Below are 11,400 nucleotides of genomic sequence, written 5' to 3'. Positions count from 1 at the left end.
AGCCGCTCTCCTTTCAACAACTAGATCGGTACCTGGTGGCATAGTTGTACATGCAACGAGCACGCATGCATGCTCCGTGTTTGGTCCGTAGCCATTGCAAGACAGCGACCACACGTAGCAGGATAATGTAGCCCGAAGTACTATTGATATTTCAAGGTGTTGGCAAGACGCGTCCTAGGGAGCCTGGCTCTTTACATTGTGCGCCTTACCCTCGATCCTTCGCCATCCGCAGGTGACTGGCGCGGCTAATGACTTCTGGCTGCAACCTCATAAGAAACCCGGCCTGTCCGGGTAGGCTCTATGGCCGTTCTCAACGCCCGCTGTACTGCAGACAGGCCTGTTCCGACTTATTGCGCCATGCGGGGCGGGATCACGGGTCATCGGGTCCGGGTGGTTGCCACGGCCACCTGGACTGTGCTGGCCATCCCAGTAATGCAGGAACGTTCGTGAAGTTGTTGCTGCCAGGTGTTACGAAGCTCCCTTCGAACGCATCTCAAAGGACCCATCGACCCTGTTTCAAGCGGGCTCTCGTCACAGACTGATGAAGCAATCAAATCCTGGGTGTCTACGAGGGTTGGTATCACCGTCTACCGCTATGATGATCCTCATGAACTGGATTCTGACGCTGGTCACAGTCGTCAATGCACCGAACCTCGGCGTTAACGGGTTGCTGTACGGATCCACATGTGCCCGGCTGGTGCGTCGGCATTGATCGTGAGGCGGACTGAGGGTTCAATCGGTCAAGTACGGAGCGTAGAGACTGCCGGCGTCTTCGAGAAGGCCAGCAGTCTTCTTCCAGCAAGTCATCCCGAAGATAGCTGGCGCTTGTCAAGCCGGGTTCTTCAGCTGCACACGCATTTTCAAGGTAGCCACAGAGTCCCTGTGCTGGTCATTAGTCTTGATGACGTCGAGCAGTCGACGAAATGGCTCTTTGCGAGCAATGTTCGCTCAAACTAGGCTGCAATACACCGGATGGTTACCATTCATGACCGTATTTGAATGTCACGGACCATGGGACAGTCCTACGCGCCTGCCTTTTGCCAGGTGGATTCAGCTGCGCCGCCTAGCCAACACCAGAAGCAGTATTAGCTGCTGGATGCTGTGAAGCAAGTTCTGTAAGTTCTTCTTCCCATTCTCTATGTGGGCAGAGCGACGGAGCAATGCTTGTTTGCTTCCCTTACTAGACCCAGGATGTGAGGCTACCTTACCCGAATGTTCCATCTAGGGAAGGCACGACCACTTTTAAGCTCGGAGACCTTCCGATAGCTGGAGCATGTTCCAAGCTTGACCCTCACCCAACTCGGTCGCATACACAAACAAAACAACACCCGATTTTACCGCTACATTAAGACCAGCTCTCACTATTGGCGGTCACTCGTCCCTCACTGCAACTGACTACAAACGTAACTTCGACCAACACGGCCATGGCGAGCGACGCAGACGTCATGGCTGCGGTCGCAGCTCGCCGGATGGCAATGCCTAGCGGCGCCGCTCCGGAGAGAAAGGCCGCCGTCACCATTCGCTCGCCCACTATCGATCGCTCCACGCCAGCTGCACCGGATCGAAGGACGCCCACCAAAGCTCCAATCACTCCGCTGTCACCAACAACTCACTCCCACCCCATAAACGTGTCACCGCTGAAGATGGCAGCTCCACCTCCAGCCCTTGCCGAGCGGAACATGAACGTTAACCCAGGCCCCTTTCTTACAGGTAACGACGCAGCTTTGAAGGTGCGTCAGACGACCTCATTCTGCTTATGACTTCGTGCTGCAAAATCTGGTCCTAATCTAAGCTACAGGAGGCACGCGAGTTCATGCTCAGCGCTACGCGCGGCAGTGGCGGGAAAGGTCGGTCTCGTCTAAGAAAACGCGACAGCGACAGCGTGTCTTCTCGTTCATCCACGCGTGACTCCGCCGCAGCACGCGATATGCTCCACCGTACCAGCCCGTTTGCGTATCGTTCTCCAAGCTTCACTCCTCCAGTGTCTGCGGCTCCGGTCCGCGCTGAGTCTCAGTCCGCATCGAGGACTGAATGGGGTAACTTCGCATCACTCCATACCCGTCCGGCTGTGGTAGAGAAGAAGGTCGACCTCACTTCCACGATGCCATCAGTGCCTGCGTTCACATTGACCCCGGCCCTCAATCCGACCTCCTCCATTACAAGGCCAATCACAGTGCCGGAGAAGGTTGCAACAACAAAGCCAGAACCAACAGCAACGCTAGCGAAGCAAGACAAAGTCATTGGTTTGCTCGACCGCCAAATGGCTCAGGTCAATAGTACGATCAGCAAAACTGCCGGAGAGCTTCCACCTCACCTTCGCACTAAAGCTGGAACGGGCGCTGTCAAGCGTGTCACAATGGCAGAGTCACCAGATAAGCCGACTCCGACCACTGCCACCAACTCTGTCTCGACCGCTCCGGCTGAGTCAGAGGACACGGCACCAAGTGCCGCTGCTGAGCATAAGCCCGCGTTTGCTGTAATTACTATCAAGCCCCAAGTCAACAGCGAAGCTAAGGTACATGTTGCACAAGTCGTAGAGGCTCCGATATTCGGCTCTGCGGTTAGAAATGCGCCGGCGGTCGCTGCCATGACTGACCGAACGACTACTGAAGATGCCCCAGTCACGGCAAGGTGTGGAACGCCGTCTGCGGCTACTGCGGCTACCAAGAAGACTGGTGGGATCATCGGTCCGTTGGACGGGAATACCATCCCGTCAAAAGCGACGGCAAAGCCTGCAGAAGCAGCCATACCAGCAAACAAGCCGATCACCTCCGCCATGCCGAGCTCAGACTTTCCTAACGCGCAAACACCGCCAGCCACGATCACGACTGCTTCTGTCTCCAAGCCTAAGCTCGACGCCAAGGCTTCGGAAGCCACCCATTCCGCCTGCGTGAAGGCTGCTGCTCAGGGCACGAAGAGCGACCCGACCATCATCGACGGCACCGCTACGCTGGCCAAGCATGCTGTTCTTGCCAAGTCAGTAACTTTCCGTAACGACGAGATGAACGACGACACCATGACTGTGATCGCCAGCTTGAAGCACGAGGTCACTGCTTTGACGGGCCGGACCACGGTGCTCGAGCAAGGCAACAAGTATCTGACGCAGAAGGTGCAAGAGCTGATGCAAGCTGAGGCGCGTCGCCAGTTCCTTGGCACGGAGGACGCCAAGACACTGTTCAGTGTCCAGGTCACCTACCGTGAGTACAGTCAACCTTCCCTTGGCTGAGCAGTCCGCTAATTGGTGATAGCAAATGGTGTGGTTCATTCAGTTGAGGTGTCGAAAGAGATGAAGATCGCTGCCGTCATCCGCGCCGTGCGCAAAGCAGCCGGGATGTCAGTGCAGCAGACCGATAAGCCATGCATCACTGTCGAAGGTCGTCAGCTGGGTCACAGTATGTTTGTGGGCGAGGTCGGTATCACTGCGAACAGCAAGCTCGTCTTCACCTTCGAGAATGAAGAGGAGGAATTATAGAGTCTGCTGAGTGGTCAGGGTGGTGCAGTGCTGAGGAGATCATCCTATTCTTGAACGAAGGATGAGCGATCAGAGCAGTCGTTTGGCAAGCTGAGGTCGTCTGGGCGAGGACAAGCTTGCCTTACAGTATGGGGAGGTATGCGTTGCTTGTAGATTCCAAGGAGGTGGAACGGGACAGTCGAGAGACGGTCAAACTACTATATAACCGTTCTGCTCTCGAACCGTGCTTGTACGCGACTTTCCATTCGGAAGGCACACCGGCCCGAGATTCTCCGATATGCATGGTCAAAGCTCGTCTGTAACAGTTTCCCCAGCTCACGAGACCTTGCGAGGTTCTTATGCTATATGTATTAATGCTCCTTCTTTATTAAGTCTGGGCACAAAACCTACAGTACATCGACATGCCTCCAGGCTCGGCCGCAGTTGAGCCCGCCATGACGACCATTCTGTCAGTGGGCACGCCAGCAATCTCACGCCGCTCGGTCGCTGCTCTGCACAACTCACGCCACCCAATAGTATGCGTTGCGCAGCGGGCAGCCTTTTCAAGCACGCCTCCAACTGCCCTTCCTACGCCGGGAGAAAGCCTGTTTCGCTCTTCATCCACCATTGGCGGCCCGCCGAGCAACTACTTCCAGCGGCAAAGCCTACCTGCAAACACCATCATCAAATTCGTCCCGCAACAGACAGCATGGATCGTGGAACGCATGGGTAGATTTAACCGCATATTACAGCCTGGTCTGGCAATCCTTATACCCATCCTCGACCGGATAGCGTACGTCAAGAGCCTGAAGGAGAATGCTATGGAAATACCATCTCAGTCTGCAATCACTGCAGACAACGTGACTTTGGAGCTCGATGGTGTGCTATATACGCGTGTGTTTGATCCGTTTAAGGCGAGTTATGGAGTCGAGGACGCAGACTACGCCATCAGCCAACTCGCGCAGACGACGATGCGGTCGGAGATTGGCCAGTTGACGCTGGACCATGTGCTCAAGGAGCGAGCGCAGCTCAATACCAATATCACGCAAGCGATAAACGAGGCGGCAGCGGACTGGGGCGTGAGGTGTTTGCGATACGAGATCAGAGACATACATGCGCCTGACCCTGTGGTGGAGGCTATGCACAGGCAGGTTACAGCGGAGCGGAGTAAGCGAGCAGAGATCTTGGATTCGGAGGGTCAGAGACAGAGCGCGATCAACATTGCCGAAGGACGCAAGCAGTCCGTCATTCTGGCTTCCGAGGCTATCAAGGCGGAGCAAGTCAACACCGCATCCGGTGAGGCAGAGGCTATCCTAATGAAAGCCAAGGCAACGGCGGCGGGTATCGATGCAGTCGCGCGTGCAATAGAAGCAGGTCAGCAGTCCGCTCAAGGCGCTGTGTCGCTTTCCGTAGCGGAGAAGTACGTCGATGCTTTCGGCAAATTGGCGAAGGAAGGCACGTCTGTGGTCGTGCCGGGTAATGTGGGCGATATCGGCTCGATGATTGCGACGGCTATGGGCGTGTATGGGACGGTGAACCAGTCGCAGGTAAAACTCCAGGCGCAGAAACATGGACTATTGGGCGCTGGTGAGCAGTCTCAGGAGCAGCATGGTGCGTTGGCTGCAGAGGGCGACGGTAAGAAGGAGGGCTCTTCGAAGAATGCGATGGCGCAGAGCGTGCTGGAGAGCTTCGACCGGACGAAGCAGCGACATTGAGATCTTGTGCTTGTTCATCCATGGCGTTATGGATGGGAAGGAAGAACCTAGTCTGCATAAGAGCAGGGCAATTTGTACTGTTACAGCAGGGTGTTAACGGCTTTCGGCTCTGCTTCGAAGGCCGTAACTGGTGGACGGCCGCTTGTATAGCATGTCTCAATCAATCACACCTTCTCTATGACCGGGATGACATTTGCATGCAGTGTGCCCGTGATTATACATGTGCTTAAGAAGCCAAGCGAAAGGCCCTCTGGGCACACGGAGCGTGACGCTGTCCGTGCAAGTGCCACCGCTGATGTCAAAGTCAATTGACCAACATTAACGCCGCTTTCATCTTTACATGACGAAGTATGCTTGCAATATTGCTTGACCACAAGCGACGTGAGGAGCCAGCAGCTGCCATGGTTCGCAATGTGGGGGCTGAGCTTGCATTTGACAAGGGCTGCTGCGCGTGCTGCGCCTAAAGAGAGCGTGCGTGCAGTGGTGCCCTCGACTCCGCCACCGAATCAGATAGCGCCAAGGGCGACCTCACATCCTGTTGGGGAGAATAAAGGGAAGCCGTCGTCGCTCATATCTTGGATATTTAAAGTCCTGCTCACCATCAACCTGTCGGACCGTGGACCATGAGCCAGATCTCGAGTGTAGTCCTTTCGCCACGGATATATCACCGCAAACGCCAAGTCAATTAAGGGATATTGTGTTGACATTATCATCAACCGATCAGACCTCGAAGGCGCTCGGTCCCCGACCCTGTTAAACTGGGTTTCCGCTGTGCCTATCAAGCATGTGGATAAAGTCTCCCAACGTCCGACACAAGCACTGTCAGGTGGGCGGAGTGCGCTGCGCGTCCTTCGCCGAATTGCGCATTTGGCGTCGACCAGGCGTCATCTTTCGAGATCAGCATCCTGGCCAATGGATGATGCTCAAGTAGCGCGCCGTCTTGGTCTGCAGCAGCTTCCGCGAGTAAGTTGCGGAGAACGAGATTATGCTCATGCAGCGGCTGCGGCCTGTTCGCCGCAACGACCTGCTGCAGAGGTATGTTTCCTCCCTCATCCGCCGTGCCGAACGACACGATGCTCTCATTGTCGGTGATCGCGCTGGCAGCGTCGCCTTCCGAGCGGTCATCGTCGTACTCAAGCGGCGGCAGCTCGTCTAGCGCAGGCTGAACGCTAGCACCACCCGTGGAGTCTGTGTCGAAGGAGAGTTCTGAAAGCGCACAAGCAATGTCCTCAGAGCTAGCCGGTGTTGTAGAGCTGTAAGTTTCATTGTCTCCAGCGCTATGTGCGTCCCCGATTTGGTGACTTTGAGCTGGTGGCGCTTGTGCCTCGCCATCTACGAACGGAAGTCAGCAACACGAAAGTCAGGTTCACCTGGATCTACAAGGGGCGAATCGTACGCAGCGAAAATTGTACGAAGCCACGAGCTAGATCTGGAGCCGAAGTCATTTTTGCGTGCTTGCCGTACTGGGCGACGTGCTCGGGGCTTGGCAAGCCGGACGTGATGCTATTAAGGAGTCTGAGGGAAAACGGTAGCGGAAAGGTGAGTTGACAGAAAGCTGGAGCAGAAGCGCAGCACGAGATCTGATGTGATAAATAGCTTCAGAACATTGCCTTGTGTTTGCGGAGAGCAAGGAACGAAAGGGGTGGGGGTATGCTCTGGATTGGAGACCACAACGCAGACAATCACAGTCAGCAGGATGACGCCAAGTCATGGACAACCTACTCCGCGACAGTGCAGCTCGATTGAGTGCCATCTTGCGAGTGCCAAGCCCTGTGCGCCATTGGTCTGGCAATGTAGACCTCTGCCTGGCCGTGGGACACCTTCGTTTCCCGCATCGCCAATATGCCTCCTTCGTTTACCACAGACAGCAATCGTAATTTTGACCCTAAGGACCTACTTAGTGACACGAGTGGGGCTGGAGATGTGAGCGCCGAATTTTGCCACACATTCGAGTTCCAGTCGACAGACCAGCGGCGACCCACGACTCTCTCACGCCCGTCGTTTCTAGGTCCACATGCTTGCCATTTCTTTGCTCCAGGCGGTGAGTGTCCCTGCATTTTCCGGGCCCGGACGCGCAGAGTTAAGCAAAGCGTACCTGAAACGCGCAATCTTCGTCTCCGTCCCTATGTTCGCCGGCGCACCGAAGTCACAGGGTCGCAGGATGGTCCCGGGGTCATAGCTCCATGAGCGCCATTCGATCTGACGTGCTTGACCGATGGCGGTGGTGCTCTTGCTCGCAGCCGGCTCCTCTGCAGGCTCCTGGCAGCCAAGCTGGAAGCCTTTGCACGGCCGGTCTGCCCAGAGCACCGGGGCATTCTCCCGACCGAATCGCGTGACAGGATGACAATGACTATCAGGCCTCCGACCAAATGGTTGCTACGAGCTTGGCCGGAGGCGGTGCAAGAACCGTGCAGAAGGGCGGCCTCAATCGGACCATACCCAGAAAGGACCTAACCAGTCATGCACGTAGTGCACTTAGCGTCCACCAGTCCTCCAATGGGCTTTGGAGCCTGCTGTGTGCGCTGGCAGGAGCAGTCCAAGTATCCCGTAGTGGAGCTCCCCGTCGTCGTTGTCGTGTGGAGGGTACGTCAGCGATGGGCAGCCTGTTCGTTTTTTGCAGGCGCTGCGGGGCCCTCACCTGCCGTGTTGCGCCGAGCAGGCCAGATCGAGAGGGTGCGATCTCTTAAGCATCCAGTGAAGCTCCTAGGCATCTTGAAAATCATTCACGGTCCGGGAGAGATTTTGCTGAACGGTCAATGTATCGCAGGCGGACTTTCGAGCAGCAACCGACCTGCTCTGCTCTCGACAACCATATAACTTCTGAGGTTGCAAAAGGCATCGCCAAAACTGCAAACACTCTAGCTGGGTAGAAGGGCTTTGTGGTGAGCATCTAATGAGAGCTCCAGCCAATGCCAAGGCCCAGCTGAAGCCTCATACCCAGCTTGTCGGCCAACGGCTTGTTGTTGCCTTTGGCGGTGCTGCGGGTGACCATGTAGTTGCTTGGTCGCACTAATACAACAGTACACCCGCAGGACATCCGTCCACTAGGATGGCACTGCTTGACCCGGCTTACCCAGCCTGGCGTTACGCCCGGATCACGCCGCTTGCAATGTTCTTACGTTGATATGCTGCCCTCTCTCCTACCGCATTATATCTCTGTCTGCTTTCCGCTTTCTTCTCTCTCTTAACCTGACCTATCGTGCCTCTGGATCGATGTCGGTGCTCTCAGTACCTATCAGCAATGGCAACGAGGAAACTTTCATCTCGACCAACCTTGACCCGGAACGAGTACAAGGACCATGGCAAAACAACGTTTTACTCGATGGCTTGGGAAGCCAGTGGGGAGGCGCCGGCGCATCTTGTGACTCGGGACTTTTGTACCAGCCGTCGTTCGATGTATCGAGTGCAAATAGCAATGCAAGCATATCACCTGCCACTGTTCGAGCCACCCCTATCGAACCTCCAACGCAATCGCATCGGTATTCCGCAGAGATGGCTCCGTTGGGCCGAGGTCGCGGAGAAGGGCCGTTCGATGTTGACGACCGCCGCCGACTTCCCAGCGATGTCCCATTGCCACTTACGCAAAGTCGCAGCGGACGCAGTAGAAGCACAGTCAGATCCAGCGTGCCTTCTCGCCGGGATGCAAGCACGACTGGTCGGGGTCGTATCATTGCATGCACAGTTTGTGGAGGCTCGTTTCGGACATCTAAAGATCTGGAACGACATGCCAAGAAGCGGTTTCACCGGCAATATATCTGCCCTGTGCAAGGATGCACGAAGAGCTACTATCGGAGGGACTCCTTCGTGAGGCATAAGACAGCACACAAACAGCTTGCGATGCATGAATGCTCATATTGCGCTCGGCTTGGCGTAGAAAAACACTTCATTCGTAAAGACCACTTATCGGCGCACATATGGAACGTTCATGCTCCTCCAGACTTAGAGATACCCAGCATCGACTCCATGGAGACGATTCATGGTGAAGACAGTCCACGATTCTTGTGGGAAGCACAGTCTCGGTGCAGCTCCCCTTTCGAGTTCACCATTGATGACAACGACTTCATGCTGCATGATGGGCTCCTGAGCGGTTTTACGCCTCCGCAGATAGCCATCGGAGCCGCTCAAAGCTCCTCGGCAACAAGCAAAGACTGCAGCGCTTGTCAGAAACGCGCGATCAGCGAGCTGGAAAAGGCACTCGCCGCAATTGTCGGCCCCGTCGATACTTTTGTGCTGACCGAGCGTCTGGGACTGCATCATAACACAACCACGGAGAAGGTGGCAAGGACGTTGCGCAAGCTGCTGATTGAACCGTGAGCGGAGCTGGCGTTTACGATTGCTTTGCAGCCTTCACATCGTTGCACCCATTGATTGATTGGCTGCGAACAGTTTGCTACACGATAGTGGATACTCATCGCTCATGCAGACGTCTGCTGTGGCCGCGTTGGTGACCGACTGGCATTAGTCTGGTAAACTCTGAGCGTTTGGTGGTTTGCATTGCTGTCGTCTCGAGGCTGAGCGAGTACGAGGCTGTCAGCGGTGTGCGATACTGCGTTCCGGTAACGTGTTGTTCACCCACTTGAGGCCCGTTATCATGGCAAGGCGACAGCTCCGGAGGTATCGTTGCTTCTCCAGCATCGGTTCAGAACATACGATTCACCAGCGGGTACTTTGCGCTTGTCGGTAATAGATAATCCGCTTGTACATGTCCTCTGAGCCCTGCAATCCGTGATGTTGACATGCCGAGAGGAAGCTGTACATGAACCTTCCTCGAAAGCATTGCTTGGCGACATGTGCCCACTAGCCATTTCGATGAACTCATATTCTGCTGCTGATTTGAACATTAATGCGCTTCCTTACAGGTTTTAGTGCATTAAGGTCTCGAAGACACTCGGGCTTACTTCATGACCCTGTCTGGCCGACGTGCCGCTTTGTATCACATATCGAGCATGCAGACTCTCTGATGTTGGCAGAAGATGTTTGATAATGCATATTGTCGTTGGGGGTGAGGTGAGCTCTGACAAAGACAGCAGTGATGCGTCCGTTGTCACACGGCATGCACGCTTGCCCTTAGGGCTGTGCGCTCACGACATTCGGGACCGCACGCAAGCCGGTGTGCCAGTGCTAGGGTCATGACTCCAAGGGCCGACAAGGTGCGAGAATAATGGTTCGCAAGCGGGCGCGATGCACAAACTTGGAAGCTAGGCCGCCGTATGAGGCTCGGAAAGTACAATACGATTGGATAGCCACGACTGAGTTTGAAAGCCGGTATACGTATTACCTATTGACAAGCTGTGCAAAAGTGCCTGATGATGGCAGAGAGGCGCGGCTGCGCCACTCTCTGCCATCTGGCGATCTGGTCCGCTTCTGCCACCGCCATTGATATGTTCAACACCGCCCAAATGTCGACCCCTTTACGCCTCATTTAACAAGACGTGGCATGAAGTCCATTAGCTCGCTTGCTTAGGAACATTGGTCGCAGGACACAAGCTGTCGACAGACGCTCAATGAGTGCGTAGCGTAGATCAAGTGAAAAGACGATCAACGTCTGCAAGCCACGACGCCAAGTGCGCATTGTGCGACACGCGAGACTCGCCGAAAAGCATCTTTGGCACTGACCATGGGTCGTCAGAGGCGCCCACCATCTTACTCATTGAGTAATGCTCGAAAGGGTCAATATCGCCGTCAATATCTGCATTGGCGAGATGGTTGTGCAAGGCCAATCTCTGTGCGTTCAGCGTTTGCCGAACGTTAGAGGTATATGCCCGTTGTAGAGGAACATTGCCCGCTTCATCCAACGTGCCGGCCGTGGGCAGGCTCGCGGCATCCGTTCTCATGCTGGCGGAGTCGCTGCCTGAGATGCTATTGTCATCCTCGAGCGATGGCACGTCTTCTCCAGCAGGTGTAGCGACACTGCTGCGCGGAGAAGGGCAATTGTCAAGCGGCCTAGGGCCACTCAGGGAGGCATCGTGCGGGCCGCGTTGTGTCGGAGACAGTAAAGAGCTCCGAGTCTGACTGTCGCCCTGCGAGCTGGCAGCCGAGGACGACCGTGATATAGCATCTACGCTTGTAAGTCTGCGTTCGAAGCGTGTTTGTTACGGCTGCAGCTTACTCTGCCGATCCATACGTGCATTCGGCGTGCAACCCGTGGAAACTGTGGAACGTAGGCTTGCCATCCTGTGCATGCGTTCGGAAGATGTTTGCGGTATGATAGCTCAAATTTGGATGCGTAGCTGA

At 55.4% G+C, this 11,400-nt stretch overlaps 6 protein-coding genes across 6 annotated transcripts; 3 read left to right on the top strand and 3 right to left on the bottom strand.

The window, feature by feature from the left end:
• Positions 1-2,260: 2,260 nt before the first annotated feature.
• BAUCODRAFT_29188 (uncharacterized protein) lies at positions 2,261-3,638 on the top strand. The gene is made up of 2 exons (XM_007673804.1): positions 2,261-2,968; positions 3,197-3,638. Exons 1-2 carry the CDS (start codon positions 2,357-2,359, stop codon positions 3,224-3,226), a joined length of 642 nt encoding a protein of 213 aa, XP_007671994.1. The 5' UTR covers positions 2,261-2,356; the 3' UTR covers positions 3,227-3,638.
• Positions 3,639-3,807: 169 nt separating this feature from the next.
• BAUCODRAFT_29184 (uncharacterized protein) lies at positions 3,808-5,349 on the top strand. Its single transcript, XM_007673803.1, has one exon. It carries the CDS (start codon positions 3,874-3,876, stop codon positions 5,164-5,166), a length of 1,293 nt encoding a protein of 430 aa, XP_007671993.1. The 5' UTR covers positions 3,808-3,873; the 3' UTR covers positions 5,167-5,349.
• Positions 5,350-5,944: 595 nt separating this feature from the next.
• On the bottom strand, positions 5,945-6,611 carry BAUCODRAFT_20832 (uncharacterized protein; the record flags this gene model as incomplete). Its single annotated transcript, XM_007673802.1, has 2 exons — positions 5,945-6,498; positions 6,563-6,611. 2 exons carry the CDS (start codon positions 6,609-6,611, stop codon positions 5,945-5,947), a joined length of 603 nt encoding a protein of 200 aa, XP_007671992.1.
• A 1,768-nt stretch (positions 6,612-8,379) lies between these two features.
• Positions 8,380-9,480, top strand: BAUCODRAFT_118535 (uncharacterized protein; the record flags this gene model as incomplete). The annotated part of the gene is made up of 1 exon (XM_007673801.1): positions 8,380-9,480. The coding sequence occupies one exon, from the start codon at positions 8,380-8,382 to the stop codon at positions 9,478-9,480; it is 1,101 nt and encodes a 366-aa protein (XP_007671991.1).
• A 20-nt stretch (positions 9,481-9,500) lies between these two features.
• Positions 9,501-10,057, bottom strand: BAUCODRAFT_29180 (uncharacterized protein). Its single transcript, XM_007673800.1, has 2 exons — positions 9,743-10,057; positions 9,501-9,677 (listed from the first exon to the last, which is right to left on the bottom strand). Exon 1 carries the CDS (start codon positions 9,969-9,971, stop codon positions 9,756-9,758), a length of 216 nt encoding a protein of 71 aa, XP_007671990.1. The 5' UTR covers positions 9,972-10,057; the 3' UTR covers positions 9,501-9,677; positions 9,743-9,755.
• Positions 10,058-10,688: 631 nt separating this feature from the next.
• Positions 10,689-11,339, bottom strand: BAUCODRAFT_144415 (uncharacterized protein; the record flags this gene model as incomplete). Its single annotated transcript, XM_007673799.1, has 2 exons — positions 10,689-11,224; positions 11,276-11,339. The coding sequence occupies 2 exons, from the start codon at positions 11,337-11,339 to the stop codon at positions 10,689-10,691; spliced, it is 600 nt and encodes a 199-aa protein (XP_007671989.1).
• Positions 11,340-11,400: the final 61 nt, after the last annotated feature.

Source organism: Baudoinia panamericana (assembly GCF_000338955.1).
Source record: "Baudoinia panamericana UAMH 10762 unplaced genomic scaffold BAUCOscaffold_1, whole genome shotgun sequence".
Lineage (NCBI taxonomy): Eukaryota > Fungi > Ascomycota > Dothideomycetes > Mycosphaerellales > Teratosphaeriaceae > Baudoinia > Baudoinia panamericana.
Note: the sequence above shows the minus strand (reverse complement) of the source record. Positions and strands in the feature narration are given on the sequence as shown.